The sequence below is a fragment of the Xenopus laevis genome, chromosome 6L, assembly GCF_017654675.1.
Source record: "Xenopus laevis strain J_2021 chromosome 6L, Xenopus_laevis_v10.1, whole genome shotgun sequence".
Lineage (NCBI taxonomy): Eukaryota > Metazoa > Chordata > Amphibia > Anura > Pipidae > Xenopus > Xenopus laevis.
Window position 1 is genome coordinate 143,969,806 of NC_054381.1, and position 22,441 is coordinate 143,992,246.

The 22,441-nt window shown below is 37.0% G+C and overlaps 1 protein-coding gene across 1 annotated transcript in view; it reads right to left on the reverse strand.

Annotated features, from left to right (window-relative positions):
• The window catches only part of angpt1.L (angiopoietin 1 L homeolog), a 192,877-nt gene that overhangs the window by 45,098 nt on the left and 125,338 nt on the right, over positions 1–22,441 (reverse strand). The window contains exons 5-6 of the mRNA XM_018268208.2: positions 10,034–10,161; positions 6,609–6,710 (exon numbers count right to left, since the gene is read on the reverse strand). Of these exons, the coding sequence (XP_018123697.1) occupies positions 6,609–6,710; positions 10,034–10,161 (230 nt within the window). The remainder of the gene's footprint in view (positions 1–6,608; positions 6,711–10,033; positions 10,162–22,441) is intronic.

The window sequence follows — 22,441 nt, forward strand, 5'->3', positions numbered from 1 at the left end:
TTCATTTATAAAACTTTTTTGAGTGACGTAAAAACAATAGTGCATATGACTATTCTTTAAGAGAATAAAGATTTCCAGACTCATTAGCGTTTCTTTATTTGTATTAGGCCAAAAATGGTGACGTTTGCCACCTGTTCCTGACAAGCAATATTTTCATAAAGCAAACTAAGTCTGGGTTCTCAGAAGAAGGAGGAACAGAATATTCCTTTGTATATTTTCATATAATGAATTTCAAATGAATCCTGGAAGAAGATCTTGCATCTGCTGTAGTTAAGTAAGAAAAAAAGCAAATGGAATATAACAAAAGGCACAATTCAAAGTGGTAACATTTTTGTGGTGCTAGATCTAAACACTAGTATAAGAAAACTTTAACAAAAATACTGTACTTTCCATATCAATTTAACCTGTGCAATATATGCTTTTAAAACAGAAGAGCCATGATTATTCCTAAATTGTATCCTTATAAATACATTAGTGCTTAGTGATGTCTGTGAACTGTAATTGGTGCTTAGTGATGTTATTTGTGTCACATGACCCACTGAAACTTGTGTATTATAAAAAATATTGAAGATAGACGTCTCCTTGGAGGAATTAGGTCTTTTATTAATATGGTTATGAAGCTCCTCAATGGTTTCTAATAGCCATACACAGCGCCGGATTTGCCCTAGCGCCCGCCCGTACTACCTCATGCAGGCGCAAGAGCACTGGTGTGCAAGTGCCGGAGTATTGGGGAGCAGCACGTCCCTAGTGCTCCCCACAGAGCGGCTGGACGGCATGCCGCCCCAAAAAATGTGCCGCCCTAGGCCCGGGCCTATGTGGTCTCGCCACAAATCTTGGCATGGCCATACATACACATACACTGTATGTATATATATATATATATATATATATTGTACACGAGAGTCATAGTGGATGGCAGATATGTACCCTTGTTTTTAGGTTCTGCGCTATCCATTTAAGAGTGTTCCCTTTAAGAAACACCAGAGGGTTAAGCAGCCAGAAGGTGGGCTGAACAGCCAAGGGGTGTTTAAGGGAGTCAGCAGCCGGTGTGCGGTGTGTGTAGGAGCTGCACAGGAGAGCTGCCTGGATTGTTGAGACCTGGGGGGCCTGATAACCAGTTGGATACTTTTGCTGGTAGTTTTCCCACAGACCAAACCTGGTTAGTATCTTGGGGGAACTGAAGGCTAAAAACACTGAAGTAAGCTATTTTGTTTGTTTCTGGACTTTATGTTGCTGACTGAAGCTGTTTTCTTTCTGTTGCATTTTCACTGCTGCTGGAAGCTCTTTGTTTTCAAAATAAACGGACTGTTTTTCTTTTCACCTTTCACTTATGCTATCCCGCTGTGATCCCCCCAAACTTCACAATATATATATATATATATATATATATATATATATATATATATATATATATGTGTGTGTGTATGGCTATTAAAACCTTATATTTCACAATAGCAGTACATCATTTCCAATATAGATGGTGCTTAGTGAAGCCACATATATAGAAAGGTTAAAAATAATTAATTGCATTAAAAGAACTGGTCGACGTTGCGGTCTTTGCCTAAGACCTTTTTCAAGACCCTTACATATTTATATGTAAAGCAGGTTGTAAATTAGCTTTATTTTTTGACTGATTCATTTTTCTAAGTAATTAAAAAGATTAAGGGCCAATTTACTAAGCCTCAACTTTTTTGGGTCAGGCTTTTTGTCACCAAAACCAAAGACATTTTCCCATGAATGCTTTTTTATCAGGAATATTTTGATAAAGGACTGACATTCGTGGAAAAGAGCCTATTCATGGTTTTCAAAAAGTTCTAATTCCAACAAAAAATGGGCCTCTATGTTAATTAAGATGCTTTAATCCATTCAGATGGTAAAACAATGAGGTTTTTTTTTTTTTTTTTAATTTTAGAATGTTTTTTAAGTAGCCTTGAGCAGTGGTGTTCTTCAGTATGGAAAGATGTGTAAAACGTTAGATCCCTTATCTGTAACAGGAAATAATACATGGAACTTCTCTGTCAGTATTCATGGTATATACATAATCTCAAACCAAGGAGTGAGCCATGATGGGAACCTTTTTTATGTTTTTGAAGAAAGTGACCTTAGAAAAAATTAAATGAAAGATTAAAGAATGGTAGGTCCATTCAGTGTGCTCCTTTACATCAGGTCAGCCTTTCAATGGATAAAGAACAATACTTATCAGCCTAAACTTCTATCTCTTATCACAGACTGACTATGGACTACTGCTACTAACCCCTTTTCTAGCACTAATGGACTTTTAAGCATACAGAAACACTTAACATGTTTACTCAGACAATTTCTTTTTGTGTTTTATCACGTTCAAGGCAGATACAATCCAGACTTCTCTGATTACTGTACTTTAGATAAGAAGACCTCCTATTAACTGGACTTAGCACAAAACAATAAAAAATTCTATTGCCTTTCAAGTGAAGTTTTATCCCAGAGGGAACTATTTCAGTTTTTGCATTAAACTTGCTCATAAGAACTACTCCAACCATAGGAATAAACAAAGGTGATCATATTAAATAATGCTTCCTGTACAGAATAAATATCTATGTCTTAGGTACATTGATAAAAAATTAAGTTAATATATCTGTGGTCTGATTGGTTGTTATTATTAAACCATAGCATTCCATCAGTACAGAATGCTTCTGTTCCTAGATACTTTCACATATTCAACTTAATTTTGAGATCATATAAATATTAAAAAATTGAATATCCCTAAATAAGTAGTGGAGAAGCTCCAAGACCATGTGTCTTTAGGAATTCTATCAAATAAAATGCAATGCAAAAAAAAAAAAAAAATAACAGTTCACAACAACTTTTATTAGGTTCCTTCCTTTGTACTTTTAGGTTTAGAGTAGCTCTACAGGTTGCCATTTGAACACACATGGAATGTTTTTGGACATTCCATTCATCTTTGGACAAAGTTGCTGACCTTTTGTTAGTCCTTGGATCCATTTTGTAGAATAAATATCTAATGTATCAGGTATGCATAGCCAAAAGTATACTTCTGGCTGGCATACTATAAAATAACTGGATGACGTGATGAAGATTAAAACAAAGTTTTGTAGTGACCCATTTTAGTTGGCCAAGATAAAAGCTGAGAATTGCTACCACATGTAGCTACTGTTAGGAGTAAAGATAAATGTTGCATACACAATTACTTTGATAATTTACATTCATAATTTGAGCCTATATAAAGACTTTTATTTGCATCCATATATTTATTATGGCTGTTTGGTATAGGCAGTCCCAAAATTATGGCAGATAACACCATTACTGCACTTTGACTTTCCATATCAAAGCTTCCATATGTTTCTTACATATAGAGGCACATTTACTAAGGGTCAAAGTGAATTATCGAATTTAAAAACTTCGAACATTGAACTAATTTTTAGGTACTTCGACCATCGAATAGGCCTAAAATCGACTTCGATTCTAAGTAAAAAAGTTTGACTTTAAAAATCGAAGTACTGTCTCTTTAAAAAACGGTTCGACTTCAACACTTCGCCACCTTAAACCTGCCGGATTGCTATGTTAGCCTATGGGAACCTCCTAGAACCTATAGCCAACATTTGGCTAAGTTTTTAGAAGTCGAAGTAAAATCGTTTTGAACACTGTATCCAAAAAGAATGTGAGGACCTCCAATAATAAAGAAACAAATATATAAAAAGTAGAAAAATTTATTAGGACATAAGACCTGATCTTCGAAATTCGACCCTTGATAAATCTGCCCCATAAAGTCCTAGGTGGAGGGTGATTTAAGGTAGACACAGGGTCCAAGATCCAGAATTACAGGATAGCTGAAGAATTAAATTATTAATTTTTAAAAATTACAAGTAATATGTTTTTTTTAAAGAAAACCCTCAGTAGAATAAAGACAATTGTTTGAAATGTTCATTCAAATAACTGGAAATGATAATAAAAAAAATACTTTGAATCTGTGAAATCACAGAAGAAAACCAGACCTTATAAAATGGCATTGATGACAATTAATCAGAGAAAGATGCTGCATTTTGAGCAGACATTATAACTTAGATTGAATTTAAAGGGAGTTACTGTGCAATGTACGGAATGCAATGTATGTTTGCAGAGGCAGTTGAAAGTCACATAAATAAGAATATAGAATGGGGAATAGTGTCTCAGCATAGAAAAGTGTGCCAAAGTTGTGAAACAATGTATATTTATAAAATAGCATAAATTGTTGATTAAATAGGAATAGGACATACTGTACGTCATAACTTATATGGACCAACTACATATGATGCAAAGGGAAAAAAATAAAAGCTTTAAAGGAAAACTATACCCCCCAAACAATGTAGGTCTCTATTAAAAGATACTGAATAAAACAGCTCATGTGTAAAACCCTGCTTCATGTAAATGAACCATTATCATAATAATATACTTTTTTAGTAGTATGTTCCATTGGGTAATCATAAATAGAAAATTGCCATTTTAAAAAATAAGGGCCGCCCCCTGAGATCGTAAGATTCACTGTGCACACATACAAACCACATGTAAGGTCACATGAGCCAATTAACAGACAGAGTTCTGCCTTTTGCTTCCTCACTTCTTCCTGTTACAGTTAGAGTTGCAGTATTTCTGGTCAGGTGATCTCCGAGGCAGCACAGATAGAGTCACGAAATGGTGGTTCAAGGCAAGAGATGTAAAAGGGCAATATTTATGTAAATATATATTCCAATTTGGTAAGATTCTTTAATATGTCATTCAATTTGATATAAACTATCTGTTGCTTAAGTATTCATTTTGGGGGTATAGTTTTCCTTTAAAGGGTTTTATTCAATAGAAGTAACAGTTATGATCCTTGTCCCTTGATCAACATCCAGTTAATGATTTCTTAAATTATGTATGTCACAGCCAGGGCAATGTGAACAATACATTGACCAATGCAACTGGACTTGATGCAGGTATCTCTGTTGAGATACAGTATATTAAACAAACATCGGACATCTATAAAAATAAATAAATCTGGAACGCTTGAATGAAAAATCCAGAAGCTAAAACCCAGTGAACTTTCATAAAAGTGAAAGGGGAGGAATCTTTTTTTAAAACTTTTGAAATGTCATCAGTAAAAACTTGGTGAATAATAACTGGAGAGTTTCTGTAGGACCAGAAAGGAATAGTCTTAAGCAAAGTTACTTATTTTCATATCTAGTAATGATGAAACTGGGGAATCAGAAAGGATTTCTAGTTGATGAGTCTTTTAACAACTCTTTTATCACTGTCAGAAACATGTTTAAAAAATGAAGAACACACATATCAAAGAAGATGGATGTGTCAGATTGTCTCCAGCTCCAGTCTTAAAACCCATCTGAATCCTTCATACCCCATGAAAATTGCATTCAGAGAGAAAGGAAATTCTAAACTGTTCTGAAGTGTTAGGATAAGAAATCTCATTACTGCTTAGTAAAACTATCCAATCTATAATAAATTCAACATTTGAGGTGAACAATTCTTTGTTTGTAATAATTGGGGGGCATATTTATCAAGGGTCGAATTGCAAATTTGAAAAACTTTAAATTCCAATTCAAAAAGAAGAACCAAAATTAAGTCAAAGTTTTTTTTGGTCGAATACGAGCGTTTTTGATCGAATATGTCCATATTTGTCCAAATTTGAATTGCATGAATCGAATTTATAGCGCATTCTATCAAAATCGATTTGAAGTTTTTCCCCCAAAAAAACTTTGATTTTTCAAAGTACACCAATTGACTCCATATGGGTTCTAGGAGGTCCCCCATAGGCTAAAACAGTAATTCGGCAGGTTTTAGATGGTGAATGGTTGAAATCAAATTTTTAAAGAGACAGCACATCAATTTTTGAATTTTTCATTTTTTTTTAAAAAAAATTCAAATCGAAATTGGACTACTCCCTAGTTGAAGTACACAAAAAATAGCTCAAAATTCACATTTTTTTCATTCGAAAATTCCCTTAGACCTTTGATAAATCTGCCCCTAGGTGTTTATTTGCATTAGGGAATTTTGGAGGAATTGGATTGACATCTTATACAAAAAATCCAAAAAATGTTTTATAAGAAATTGTTCTGCCAGTACCAGTGCCCCCTTATGCCACTCTACTACTAACATAGAATACTGTGCATGCAGATGGAAAAGCTAAACACACCAGTGTATAATCTGCCATTTTTTCAAAAAAATAATAATAGGAATTTAGTTTTATGCATCAGCAAATTATTATTTAATGGCTTGGCAAGCAAACATCTTCGGTCCAAGCTAAACTGGACATTATCACAAGAGATCATTGCTAAAGTTAAGTCATCTTTTACCCTAGCCTTGGCCGGATTCTTGACAGAAATCATGAAGCACTTCACTGATTGGTAAAATTAGCTGACATTATTAATTTATCTCATATAAGTGACCTTTAATACAATTTAGAATTTCTGTGTTTGGTTCAAGAAACAAACACTGATAAGAGTTGCAAAGTGCCAAGATCCACACACGATATTCTTGTGATTACATTTTGTTTATGGCTTCTCTCCAAACTTTTGTGTTGCCAAAATAATGTCATTTGTAGTTGTCTAGAAACAAAAGGTCTCTTTTGTACTTACCATTTTGTAATCTTTCCAGCCTCTCTGAAAATCAACGCTTCCATCTTCTCTGTGTTGAATTACTGTCCAGCCACCACCTGCCATATCCATATTGCAGTAAACCTTGGGTGAATGTAAATAATTTATAAATTCGCAGAGAAAAAGTATTGTTTCACATTATCTATCAGTAATGAAATTAAGGTTTATAACTCTTTAGCCTAGGCTCACCATTCTAAGAGGGTTCAAAGGATTATGGCACACTAAATATTTACTTGATTGTAACTCACGATTTTAGACATCTTTGGTGCTATGAGGCCTCTCCTCATTACCATCTTTAACTGCTTTTCCTTAGTAGGAATGAAAAGTTGTGTTTGGTGTCTAGGAATTGTAAGTCGTGCTGATTACTGTTGCTCCTTATAGACAGTGGTGCTTTGCTTTAGCCTTGAAAAGCAGTCGTCTAAAGTGACTTTCTAGTGCTGTAGGATTGCTTATTATAAAAGTATAGACTTGCTATTGTCTTGTAGGTGTGGGCCATACTATACCTGGAGTTAATATATGACCACGGAAGTTCTAAGCTATCTAATTTTTTTTTTTGTTTTGGGAATCCATAACACCATTCAAAAGCTCCTTTAATAGAGTTGATAAATAACAGTAAGCTGAATGTTCCTCAATGCTGGCCACTTTCAAGATGTGATTTGAGTTATTTGACCTTATATCAACTAATAAAATTGCCATTCTGATATTATTTCATGGCTAAAGTACATTGATCAAAATTGCCTTTGGGTCAATCAGCTGAATCATTACTTAGTTTTGGTGTATGAAGCTCCAGGCTGATTATTAACCACAGCCATCTGATTAAGTAGCTTATTGGTCCACCTGGATTTTGAATTTGGCATCTCAAGGGTTGATCTGATCATTTGAGGGCCCTACACATGTACAGCCTTGCAGTTAGTCAGAAATGACAAATATATGCATATGGCCAGCTTATTGAAAACAATTGGCAGAATCTAGACTACATAGAGAGTTCTGCGATTAAAGGAGAACAATTTTGTTTTTTTCCCAATGGAATTCATTTACATGACACACTTAACAGGATGAAAATACTTCCAGGCAAGCAGAAAAAAGTTTCCTGTTACCTGCTATAATGTTTTTACCAATACCATTCTTCTAACATACCCATAATAATGAAACATGTAAATAATTTTTTTAAAACAGTTTCAGAAAGTTTTAGACATGTTTTCTTGTATGTAATAAAAGTCAATTTGGGCTGATCTACAAAACATAGATTTGTGCTGCATTTTTCGAGCATATGCACTAAAACTTTAAGCAGCTACTGTATATATTCTAGAAGCAACACTTCAGAATATCAGGTTCTGGATTTTTTCCAACTGGAAATAAATTGAAGTCAACAGTTGCTCATAAATAAGGAGAAGAATTGAGTTGGACGTTCTGTACGATGACTTTTAAGCTTTTTTTTCCCCCCTAGTAGAAATGCATTCAACACATCTGTAATTGTATAATTTGGTGTGATTTACAATCTGTGCAACACATGCCCACTAAACATTTTCCATTAAATGCAGCTGCAGACGAAATGTAAATGAGAGCATCCACTATGCATAAATTTACCTTGAACTTTGTGGTCAAGGACACTTTCTCAGGTTCTTCTAAATAAGTTTAAATGTGCAATAAAACATAGTTTCTCAGGAGGTGGTGCACAGAAATCTCAATAGTAAGAGGGAATCTGGCTCACCAGATATTTATTAAAAGCAGCTTAAACTTTAAACTTCAAGGTTATAAAATGTGCCAATCATACAAATAACACTTTGTTTGTGGAACATGAATGAGACTGATTTGGAAAAAGGATCAAATAGCACCCAGGTGCAAATATGTGTCTGCCCTTGATGCGTTTTCTTGCCAGAAAGTACAGTATTCATTATTTAAACATTGCTATGGTCAAAGTACTATAATTTTCTTATGTTCTCTTTGTGTAATGGACTGACTGGCAACATCCTTCATATTATCTCCTACAGGCCTCCTATTGTATTGTTGTTCACTGTCAAAGAGCCAGGAGATGGCTTGGCGTAGAAGACCTTGGGGCTCATTTATTAACGTTGTGCATGGCAGAATGATACGCACAGTGAAAATATGTGCCCTGCGCCTGGTTACATTTATAAAGCTGAATAATAATTGCAAATTTGTTGTTCACATTGCAAATGTCTATTTAAAATCGCAAATTACGAATATTTATGCACACACTCTGGTGGCAGAGAAAATATTCACAAAACAGATTTGCAAATTGTGAATTTATGTTACTGTCAACCCTATTTTCGCACACAACAACCTCATTTGCAAAAATGTATCCACAATTTGAATTTGCAAAAACCGGAAAGACACAGACACAGCAGTGCAATATTTCAGCATTCAGGAAAAAGCATGGGCAATACAACCATTTGCAAATAAATATGCACTGCGTGAACTTTATAAGTGACCCTCCTTGTGTAGTATTTTACCAGTATGGTATGGAATGTTTACAAATGAACCTTTTATACCAGGGACACTAGGTTTTCTTATAGCCTGTAGAATAGTTTCTGTAGAAAATCTGAGGTTCTAGGAACTCTAAAGTAGAGGTAGCACAAATTATTCAGGTTAAATATATTTAAACAAGTCTTGTATAATATGCTTCATTAAGCAATACAGACGTCCGTGAGTTAACTGCATAGTGATAGTTTTATGGTGGTTGTTTAAAAGGGAAGTGAAACTTGAATATTTAGTGCTTCCTTAGGAATATACACCTGATAAAGAGCAGTTAGTTGCGCTCTTCAAAGCTGATTAATTTCTCTTGAACAAAATGCACTTTCGCTATAAATATCGTCATACAGATACTGATGTATCAGGGATAGGGCTGCCAACAGGAATCACAGGCCCTCATACTATTAGGTTATCAGTACCTTCCTTCAACCACGGGGCACCAATTATGAATCCATTGGTCACCGAGGCCAATGAGAAAAGAGTCCTGCCACCAAAAAGTATGGGGACGGTATAAAAAAAAATTGCACTAATGTTGTTCATGATCCACCCCTATTACTATCCATACATCACACGTTTACATCTCTTGGGACCCCTTCTGCTATTGGGACCTCCTGTACCCTCCTGGTGGCAGCTGTAATCAGTGAACCCCTGGAGGGTAGTGTCAACAGATTTCACTGTGATTCCATCAGAAAGCATCTGTTTTGTACAGGCTGAAAAGTGGCAGTGAATGGGTCTTTATCTGCCACTTACATCTCCTTTTTTGGACCATTGGCCAAACTAATAGACCATAAGTAATCAGGCATTTAAATAACAACCAGATATCTACATATAAAGCCAACTGTTCTGTTGAATTTTTTAGAGGAGTAACGTTCACCTAACCTCAATAAGATATTTAGATACTTAAAGTGACTCGTTACCTTTTTAGGTTCTGATACATTATTTATGTATATAGTGTATACGCCACTCTTGTTAAATCCAGCATGGAACAGATCCGAGCAGTCTCTGAAGGGTTTCTCCTCTTCCTTTTTAACATTCTTTAAGGTTACTGCAAAACAGATAAATTCCAATTTTACAAAGCAATATTATGGGTATAAGAACCTAATGCAAATATACGTTTTGTGCATGTGTATGGAATACTAAAAGCTTGAGTTTCCTGAAGCCTGAGAATGCACCAGGTTGGCTTGCCTCTCAATTGTTATTATATATATTGAAATGTTAATCAGGCTCTTACTCAGCAGCACAATAAATTAAATTAAATGTAATGCTAATTTTACACAGACGTTTTGTGACACAGCAATCCTCTGCCCTGCAGTACTCAGAATCTATTTGTAGTGCTTGAAGTACAATATGACTTGCTCAAGATGTCAAGGAACTGACAAGGGAATAAAGCCCATGCTTTCTAAGAAAACACACTTTAAGGGGCAAGCAAACCTCTCACTAAGGATCAAGTCATAAATGCAGAACTGGTGGAAGAGTCAATATAATGCAAATATATAGGTACATGTCAAACATACAGATTGCACACAAAAACAGACAAATACAGAAGGTGCACAGGGTCCTGCTCATTAGTGCTACCGATGCACTGGTAAGTAAAGATGTTGGGTCAATGAATGAATATCTTAAAACAAGGTATTATCATTATCTTGACCTTCTGTACCTTTTGGAATTCTTAGTATTTATTATATGCAAATATATGCATACCTCTGCTTTTATAATTCTATGGCAGCTATATCAGGTCTATTAGTAGAGATGCAGGTTCTTCCAGATTCATCAAGTGTAAATACCATGAAAAACTCTAATTCAAATCCTTGGTATGTAAAAGCAGTCAAGGTCCTATAGAAGTCAATGGGATCTGTGCTGATTTTTGGATTTTTTTTTCTCTAGTAATTGTCCGAAAACTCGAATTGAGAAACTTTCATGGAATTAATGGTTTTAGAGAAATAAAGTTTAATCACAATTCCAAAAACTTCTAAAACCTCTAAGATTTAACCTAATAAATGGGCCTCCAAGAACTAAGATTTGGCTTCTGTAAGAGACCTCTCACAAATGTATGGCTTCTTCCAGTTTAAGCTGTCTATCCACGAACCAATAAAATCAGACGATGGCGGCTGGATAATCCCAATTTATATCTATCATGGAAGAGTTGAAGGCTTCATCTCCTCGTGCACCTTGTAGGCCAGTGTATGATGCATTGACGATAAGGGAGTTAAAGCCTGACTTCCAGCTCATTCAAACAAATGAAACAAGTGACTCCACACATACTTCCATGTATTATTTATTCTAGATTCAATCTGAATCTTCATTTATATCCAGTCCCTTTTATTAAAATTATAATATTGCTTAGGTATATAATACCGTAGGTAATAGGTTAGTCTTATTCCAAGCATAAAATGCCATCAGTTAGAATTACGTAGAACAATTTTCCTCAATCCAAAACAGTACATTTGTACTTTTTCCCAATTTTTCCCAACGTGACTTGCACTGAGTTTCCATTTCTAATCAACAGAAAGAGCTCTCCTAGTGATTTCCCATCCTGTGGTCAAGGGGATTATTTTGAATCAATTCACTTCCTACATTTAATGCTTACTTATTACTGTCTGACACATTAGGGTAATTATAGTGAAACCGCATATTTATTTGGTTAAATAGGCCACTTGTGGTATTATATAACTTTTACAGGATACAATTTAAATATCTCTGCTGCTAAACCTGTAATAAGAAATGCACAAGGCCATTTTAATTGCAGAGAAAAGAAAATATTCACAAGAGCTAATAGCGTTCAGAATAAATGTCAAGCGGTGGATTTTCTTTATTCTAGGGTAACCTTATACCTCATGTTACTGCCTTTATGTGTTATTTTATGCGTGCGCATGCACAATACTCATTTAGCCCCAATTAGTTAAAGTAAAAATATTCACTGAGCAGTTAAGAAGTCTATTTATCTCACTGCTGAACTGGAACATTTATTTTAAACACAAGGAATGTGAAAGCGAGTTTGTATATACATATTGTCAAGTCTGTATGAGTGTGTGTTTTTGTATAGGAATATAGTGTATGTGCATGTCATGCTTCTTTTGAAAGAACAAGCTATTCTAAGTTGCACCAATGCAGTGAACATTTTTGCTACAAAAAAGTGGTGCATTCAGGTTTGCTTTTGTCTTATGAGACTATTGATGGCCTGATTGTATATGAAATTGCCCTCTATTGCCTCTCTACTCTTTTACTCTTGTACAGTCCCTTATTCAGGTTACTATGAGTTCATAAACCCCCAGGGGCAAATTCACTAAGATTCGTAGTTGCGCCAGGCGTAACTTCGCCGCACTTCTCCACACTTCGCCAGGCGTAGTTTCGACAGCGCTTCGCAAATTCACTAAAATCTGAAGTTTCGCTCAGGGGTAGCGTAAGGTTGCGAAGTTGCGCTAGCGTTGATTCGCTAAGCGAAGCGAAGTTACACTAGCGATGGTTAATTTGCATACGGCGTCAAATTCAAATTTCAATGGAGGAATACGTATCAGCACTACAAATGCCTAGAAAACCTTCAAAACATTAAATAAAAATTTTATTTTGCCCTACACATGTGCCCACTGCCTATGTAAGTTGCCATGAGTCAGGAAATGTAGGGGGGAAGGAGGGGAGCCCCAAAAAAATTTGCGATCTTTTTCAGCCTATCACCCATAATTTAGAAAACACGCCAGCGTTTTTTGGGACTTAGAAAAAAATTTGACTTTTTTTGAAGCAATCCCTATCTACTCTATTGCGCTTCGCCTGGTCTGAGGTGGCGAAGGAAGTCTAGCGTAAAAGGTAACGTTCAGTTCACTGCGCGCGTTAGTGAATTTGCGTAGTTACGTCCGTAGCGAAAATTCGCCAGGCGTAAGGGTGCAAAGTAACACTAGCGAATCTACGCCAGTGTTCGTTAGTGAATTTGCGCAGTAACGAAAATGCCAAATGCTAGCGAAGTAAAGCTAGCGTTCGTCGCTTCAGCGCTTAGTGAATTTGCCCCCCAGTGTCTCATTCTCTCCCCAGCATCTTGTGATGGCCCAGCTGAGAAAGAAGGTCCAAATTTTGGTTCAAATTAGAATATTAGACACCCTTGATAGCTCTAGTTTTCAACTTATTTATTGAAGGTTTTGAAACCATGACTAAATTTACTTTCTCTGATCGCACAAATGCCATGACATTTATTAAAAGTTTTGAATAAAAAGAGTACGATGGAAAATAACGCTGAACGGTCTGAAAAAAAAATACAAATACCTCTATAACCTCTAAAAATGTATGTTTTTCGGACAATTCCTAGCGTAAAAAAATCTGAAACCTCTAACGAATTGATTTAAACGATACAATAGGATCAGCAAAGCTCCCATTGACTTCTATAGGACCTCGACAACTTTTACTTGGCAAAGTTTTGTTTTAGAGGAAATTAACTCTGAAGGATCAAAAAAAAAAAAAACAGAATATTAAAAAAAAAACCCTCAAAAAATTAGTTTTTTTTTAGACAACTCCCAGCAAAAAAAATCTGAAAAACCTCTAAAAGTCCAAATTGATTTAAAAGGATCCAATAGGATAAGCACTGCTCCCATTGACTTCTATAGGACATAGCAACTTACCTGGTGAAGTTTTGTATTAGAGGTTTTTGTGGTTTTAAATCTCAGATTTTTAGAGCTTTAAAAAACATAGGAAAACCACAAATTCTTAGAGATTCATGGAAACAAATAAATCTGCTCCATAGAATTGAATCTTAGCTGAGTTATTGATTGCATCAATGTAACAGTTTCCTATTGGCCAGCAACTGGGATTACTTTAACCCTCAGCTTTAACACATTGTTAGAGTGAGTGTGTCTGTATATGGTATGTATTTTTTAATGGATTTGCATTACATAGAGAAGGTCCAACCATTTTTCTTTGAAAAAAAATAAAGCATTTGTCTTCACCTTTCTATTCTTTGCACTTTCTGGGTCTGATTATCCATATAGTAGATTAAAAGAAGCATGCAAGTCATTGTGGGAACTAGAGTCTTTGTTTGGAGAAGAGCTGGTTTTTGCTACCCTGATTTCAGAATTTTCAGAATCAGCAGAGCAGAAAGCGGCAAACAAACACTGCTTTCAATTGCAATTACATTTAAAAATAACTTGTGAAAGTAGCATTACATTTCTTTTTCATTATGCATAAAATAAAATGAACTAATCGTTTATGTTACTAACATGGGAGCATTATTCTGTTGCATCTGCAAAGCACAACATGTAGAAACCAATAATGCATAGTGTACTGACCGCAAGCCATACTGCAATTACAGGTCCTGGCTCATTTCAGATGAAGCCGTAATTTGAAGAAAAAAAATACCTTTGTAATAAGGAGCAGATTTCTGAAAATCTCCAGAAGAATGTTGGTAAAAAAAAATCATTGTTTACAAAAACAGAATGTGCTGACAAAGCCAAAGATGTCATTCATTTAGGTTAATGCTATTTAATGTCTGCAAAGTCTCCAGCTGTGCTTACAGGTATTTCAGTCAAACCAAGGCTCTGGGGGTCATTTATCAACACCGGGCAAATTTGCCCATGGGCAGTAACCCATGGCAACCAATCAAATTGCTGCATTCATTGTTCTACTTGCAGCTCGCTTTAAAAAGCTAATCGCTGATTGGTTGCTATAGGTAACTGCCCAAGGGCAAATTTGCCCAGTGTTGATAAATGAGCCCCTCTGTGCTTTATGCAAATAATGTAGATACTCACAGGCATTCTACAGACCAATGATACATTGCAATAAACATGCTATGGTGCCTAGAGAAATTATCAAGGCAAAAATATTACAGTATATTAATCATATTGTCACCACTATTATTTTGGATGGCAAAATGTGTTCCCTGTCTCAAATCATTTGTAGTGCATTAATTCATTACATCACTCAGGCTTACAGGTACTGATGACTTTTTGCCATCATTCTAACACCCATATTTGACTACAAGTGAGTATTTTCACGCTAATAACTTGTCTATCTAAACTTTCTAAAAAAAATGAAACATATACTGAAACTGTTTGTCAGTAAGTGATCTCTGTGCTCTGTAGAACAAAGTAGAATATGCAGCTCTATAAATGAGTCTCTAGGATTCAGTGTATGCTAGGACGCCTGAATTCGCTAGCAAAAGAGAAAGGCACTATCGGTCATTCGCACTCTATTGCAAGGCGACTTTTCGCTCTGGCGAATAGACATTACTCCAAAAATACCCTAAAATGCAGATTTTACTGAATGTTCCCTCTTTCGCCAGACTTGCCTTCGCCAGCTCAGACCAGGCAAAGTGCAATGGAATGCATAGATCTTCCTCAATCTTCTATTAGTGGAAAATGTATTATTTTTTGAAAAAGTTAAAAAAAACGCTGGCTTCAAAAGTCCATAAAATTTTTTTTTTTTTTTTTGTAGCCAGTTTTCTCCAAACATTTTCTAACATATGGAACATTAACTTGACAGAGGGCTCATGTGTAGGGCATTATAACAACTCTATTGTCTTTACTTCGGTTCCCTGGTGTAAATATAAAGTATTTGCTGCCGCATATAACATAAAGATGTCCATATAACTTTAAGGGGCAGATGTATCAAGGGTCGAAGTGAATTCAAGGGAATTTTCGAAGTAAAAAAATTCGAAATTCAAAGTAATTTTTTGGATACTTTGACCATCGCATAGGATACTACGACTTCGAATTTACATCAAATTCAATTCAAAGTTAAATAGATTGAATATTCGACCATTCGATAATCGAAGTACTGTCTCTTTAATAAACGTAGACTTCAATATTTCGCCAAATTAAACCTGCCGAAGTGCTATGTTAGCACTTCTACAGAATTTTCCTAAATTTTTTGAAGTCAAAGTAAAATCGTTCCGGCGATCGTTTGAATCGTTCGATTTCATTTTGACCGCAGAATACCTAAATTCGATGAAAAAAGTTCGAATTCGATATTCAAATTCGAAGTATTTCAATTCCATTGTGGAATTTCAAAGTATTTTTTACATCGAAATTCAACCCTTGATAAATCTGCCCCCTAATTTCCTGCAATGTGCAAATTAACATGAGTGCAAGATCTTTTTACTAGGCATAAATAAACGCTAGTGTATCCTCACTTTGAAAAGTTGCCAGCATTCAGCGCCCATGATGAAACTCTGCATGTTAGTGAATTGGCATTGTTTGAGCCAATTTTCGCCCAGCAAAGTGTTGTGCTGGGTGCCAAGTGGATGCTATACTGTAGGACTGAAGACTAAAGTAAACTATCCCCAAAAGAAGTCACCTTAGATCCAATGACTTGTGGTTGCTGGTTGGTGACATGTATTAAGGAATTATTATTCTGTGTATTGAGTTATTCATGCTTTGGGGACCTGACAGATCCCTGGGCTCCTCTTACATCATTGCTTAGTACTTCAAGGACTTCAAATTTGACATTCTTGTGTTCAGTATTGAACTGGTACTGGGTCATTCTTTTCTTTCTCCTCCTTAAACTATTGCATTTATTATACAGTAGGCCTACTGAGGATTTGCAATAAGAAAAGGGGAATCATTATACATGACCTGTCCAGCCATCAAAAAGAACTAATAGACTAACTGAAATTAGAGTTAAGGTACACATTTCTGTGAGAAAGAACTTGTTAGCCCCTAGAGTATGGCACAAACATTTTAAAAGTATTTTACAATTACTATTTCAGAAACAAGCTATAGCATTCTGCCATCTTAAATAGAAAAGATCCATTACAGGGTGCTGTCTTCTTGATTTTTTGGATAAGGTTACAGTATATCGTCAGAGCAATCATGGCTGCTCTTCATAGTTATGACTTTATATAAACTTTAACTCCCAATGTGAACATATTTACATATATTTAAAAAGTCTACTAAACAGGATGCATATTTCTGTGTAAAAGGGCAAAAAAAATTGAATAAATCATTATTATTCCATAATCATAACATTTATTTATAGAGTTTCAAAATTATTTTATAGACGCCAACATATAGTGAAAACATAGTTCTAACATACCAGAGTAAATGATTACCATGACATTTATTTGTGGAATGCCAACATATTTTATTCATGCCAACGTATACTGGAAATATATTGCTAGAGTTCCAAAAAAACGGGATAAATTATAATTATTATTTTTATTCATAAACAGCCAATATATTTTGTATGTCAGGGCGCAAGGCTGCCAGAACCAGAAAGTTAGGACTTTGGAGAAAGTTGAGCACTGTGAATACAAAGAGGCAAAATCCATTGTCAAGAGTCAATAAACCAGCGTCCTTGAATTGATTGTAAGGTAGATCTACAGTCTAGCAAGGCACAGAAAGAAAAGTGATGTTTAAATCCATAATAAGGGCCTGAGCATTGGGATCACTGAATAATGACAGCACAGCTTCAGGCACCAAAATATTGAATTGCTGTTGTAACTTACATTGTAGTACTGTAACTAAGACTAAATGAACAACAAACCATTCTAGCAAGTAATAAGGTTCCTGAACACAAAGGTTTACAATCTAAGTCAGAGGTTTTTAGACTTCTTAAGACCCCACTTTTAGGGCCAACATATGTTAGGATTTGCCAAACCTCTTAAGAAAATTGTAGACATATACAAATATTATCTTAAAGCAGAAGTAAAAGTTAAAAGTAAGTAAGCTTTATCAGAAAGGTCTATATAAATACACCAGTAAACCTTCAAAGTAATGCTGCTCTGAGTCCTCTGTCAAAAGAAACACAGCATTTCTTTCCTTCTATTGTGTACTCATGGGCTTCTGTATCAGACTTCCTGTTTTCAGCATAAACCTCCAGGGCAGGGCTTGAGCATGCTCAGTTTGCTCCTCTCCCCCTCCCTCCTCCCATCCCTGCTGTAATCTGAGCTCAGAGCTGTATGTGAGCAGGGAGAGACTCAGGCAGGAAGTGATGTCACACCAAGCTTAAATGGCAGCTTCTATCCTAAACAAACAGAGACAGTGTCTAGAGCTGTTCACTCAGGTATGGTAAAGCATTCTGCAGAATAAATATAGCGTTCTAGCTTGCACCATTGTGGCTAATCTGTTGGCAATAAACTGTTTTGGAGCTTTCCTTCTCCTTTAATAGTGACCTTGGTACAAAGTTACCATGTACGCAAATATCATCATAGCTAGATATAAGGTCAAGCCATGCTTTTGACAGTATTAAACCAACCAGGGCATCCAACTCCCAGAGCTCAAGAACCCCTGATCTGAGATAAGCCTGGATATGTGACACCAATGATTCAAGTGTGCAACCGTGTTAGCAGATTTACAGTATGATGGAGATACAGTCCAGTCAATCAGAGGAAAGAACAGATGTACTGATTGCACACAATTGCTGGATGATATTTATCAAAATGCTAATACCAATAAATAATACTAATAAGATTTACATAAATAGTATTGCAAGTATAGAATCTGGGATGCTGAGTTTCCAGATAAGGGATCTTTCCATAACTTGGATCACCTTTCCTTAAATGTGTTGAAACATTTAAACATTAGTGATGGGCGAATTTATTCGCCAGGCGCGAATTCGCAGCGAATTTTCGCGATTCGCTGCCAGCAAATAAATTTGCGAAACGCCCGCGAAATCCAGTTCGCTAATTTTTCGGCGCAAATTCGCCCATCACTATTAAACATGAAATAAACCCAATTGGATTGTTTTGCCGCCAGGATGGATCTGCACAGCTTAGTTTGGATCAAGTACGTAGTTCTTTTTATTATTTTGCAGAAAAAGTAAATAATTTGCTTAAACTGGACTATGGGAGATGTCTGGATAATGGATTTCCGGATAAGGGATCCTATACATGTATAGAGATGTCGCGAACTGTTCGCCGGCGAACTTGTTCGCGCGAACATCGGGTGTTCGCGCTCGCCGGAAGTTCGCGAACGTCGCGCGACGTTCGCCATTTTGGGTTCGCCATTGTTGGCGCTTTTTTTTGCCCTCTCACCCCAGACCAGCAGGTACATGGCAGCCAATCAGGAAGCTCTCCCCTGGACCACTCCCCTTCCCTATAAAAACCGAAGCCCTGCAGCGTTTTTTCACTCTGCCTGTGTGTGCTGAAGAGATAGTGTAGGGAGAGAGCTGCTGCCTGTTAGTGATTTCAGGGACAGTTGAAAGTTTGCTGGCTAGTAATCGTTTTGATACTGCTCTGTTATTGGAGGGACAGAAGTCTGCAGGGGTTTGAGGGACATTTAAGCTTAGGTAGCTTTGCTGGCTAGTAATCTACCTTCTACTGCAGTGCTCTGTATGTAGCTGCAGTGGGCAGCTGTCCTGCTTCTGATCTCATCTGCTGACTGCTGCAATAACAGTAGTCCTTGTAAGGACTGCTTTTATTTATTTTTTTGTTGTTTTACTACTACTACTACTACTACTACTATAAGAGCCCAGTGCTATTAGTCTAGCAGTGTTGGGGAGTGGGACTGGTGTGCTAATCTGCTGCTCCTAGTAGTTCAGCAGCACCAACTTTAATTTTTTTTTTTTAATATTCATTTTTTTTTTATTTTACTTTTTTTTATTTTACTACCGCTGTAGTAGTGTATAAGTTGACCTTTTAGGCATTATTTGCCCTGTAGGCATTTTTTGCCCAGTGTGTTATTCAACCAACTGCCATCTAGCTGTGTGACCTTGTTCACATTCTGTCTAAATATCCATAATATTACCGTCTCCAGAAAAAACACCGGAGTGACTTTTTTCAAGCAGCCATAATATATTTTACGTAATCCGTATCCATCGCTGTAGTAGTGTATAAGTTGACCTTGTAGGCATTGTTTGCCCAGTTTTTTTGGCCGCAGCCACTGAAGCACAGAGGCCAGAAAAAATATGCCATATAAATGCTGAAAATAGTCATTTTTTGCCATACGTTGACTGCGACCAAAAAAACTGGGCAAACAATGCCTACAAGGTCAACTTATGGCAAAAAATGACTATTTTCAGCATTTATATGGCATATTTTTTCTGGCAACTGTGCTTCAGTGGCTGCAACCAAAAAAACTGGGCAAACAATGTCTACAAGGTCAACGTATGGCGAAAAATTACTATTTTCAGCATTTATATGGCATATTTTTTCTGGCAACTGTGCTTCAGTGGCTGCGTCCAAAAAAACTGGGCAAACAATGCCTACAAGGTCAACGTATGGCAGTTGTTTAAAGAGAACAGTAGATTACTAGCCAGCAAAGCTACCTAAGCTAAAATGTCCCTCAAATCCCTGCAGACTTCTGTCCCTCCAATACAGAGCAGTATCAAGCAGATTACTAGCCAGCAAACTTACTATCATCTGTCCCTGAAATCACTAACAGCTCTCCCCCTACACTATCTCTTCCAAGCACACACAGGCAGATTTTTCAGATACATTTTTGCCCTTGATCCCCCTCTGGCATGCCACTGTCCAGGTCGTTGCACCCTTTAAACAACTTTAAAATCATTTTTCTGGCCAGAAATTTTTTTTTTAGATGTTAAAGTTCGCCTTCCCATTGAAGTCTATGGGGTTCGCGAACCGTTCGCGAACCGCTCGCATTTTTGCGCAAGTTCGCGAATATGTTCGCGAACTTTTTTTCCGACGTTCGCTACATCCCTATACATGTAGTAGAATCAAAGCAACAACAAAACATAGAATCAAATTTGTACATCTCAGTAGAAGGCACCAAAAGGCGCTACATGACATGTTGCTTACTTTCCATGTAAGTGATCGCTGGGAAAGTGATCCCACTCTGGCAGGCAACCAAAATACATACCTCCTGGGACCCTTGTCTGATGAGACCATAACTAGTGATTAGTGAATTTTGTTCGCCAAGCATGGATTTGTGACGTAATTCCACATTTAGCCATCTGTAAATTTTTTTGTGAAAATGTGGCGAAAATGTCACCAGAACAAATAAATCACAACAAGAAAGAACTCCCATTGACTTGAATGCATTTGGACCAAAATTTGCTAAGACAAAAAAGTCAAGAAAACCCGACCAGTCACCATCAGGGCTTGATTTACATAGCGGGCATCCCTAGGTCCACTGCCATTCGTCGACCCTGTCTCCTTCCCTTTAGTCATGCAAATTTTCATCATCAGGACCGGAGCAATGGGGACTGTATCTCCTGTGCATCCCCAGTGTGTTTGAACCAATGTGGGTGTGGTTGGGCAGCATGCCACCCCCTAAAATCCTGCCGCCCTAGGCCCGTGCCTAGATTTCCACAAATCTGGGCCTGGTCACCATAAAAAGATAAAAGAGAGGCTGTCGAGTCATTGCTCATCCCCTGGTTTTACCACCAAGAGAGATTGCTAATTCCTGCCCCACACTCCTTAACTCTTATTGTTCCCTTGTCTTGACCTTCATTTATTTTTTTACTCCTGCCAGACTAGCTGTTAACCCTGCTTTCTTCCCCAGAGCAGTCTGTAATAACCTGCCTGGAGTTGAACCGGGGACCTGTTGTTTTTGTAGAGTTACCACTGCTCTTTATGAGCAGACAGCTTATGACCTGGTTCACTCTTATGGTATTGCTTGTAACTGCAAGTAAGCATGGCTTGTTTCACCGGTTGCCAATGTGGCCACAGGTGATCTATGTAAGTCATTTGACTGGCTATAAACCCCCTACTCTGCTCTGACACATTGCCTAGTATATGCCTATGTTGCATAGTTCCTGGGTGTGTTATCTTGTCTGATCCTATTATTTGACCACTGCCTGACCTTGACCATTGCTGTTCTGCTGCCTGTACCGACCTCTGCCTGTTCTTTGACTATTCTATGGGATCTCATTACTGTACCGCAAATCTGTTTGGTTTGACCTGGCCTGTCCCTTGACCATGCTCCTTGTTCCCCGTCCTTTCTGTATACGTTATGGTTTCCTTGCCTGCCCAGAGCTTCCCGCTTGATCCTCTCACTATAAGTCCTGGAGGCATCTGAGTAGTGGAGGGCTCCTCCCAAAGCCAAAGGCGGCTGCTATAGGCAGAAGTGTGAGCTGAGACCGAGTCCTTGGTGTTTGCTCTGGGTTTTGAGATACCATACGTTACTCCTTTTTCCTCCCAGCTTTCCTAATACAGTAAGGACTCTTCCCCTCAATTCTTTTAGTCAGAGCCCCATTCCAGGTTGCTCAAGTGTACATTTCCAACAGCAATTTATAGTAATTTCCATTGATGTCAAGTTTTGGTTATCAAAATATACTGTGTGACTTAGGAGCAAATTCCCTAACCAACGTAAATTCGCCAGCGACATCACAACATTTCGACCAGGTGTAAATTCGCTAAGCACAAAGCTAATTCACTAAAATGCAAAGTTGCTGGCGAATTTTCACTAGCGTTACTTCCAGGCCCGGATTTGTGGAAAGGCCACCAAGGC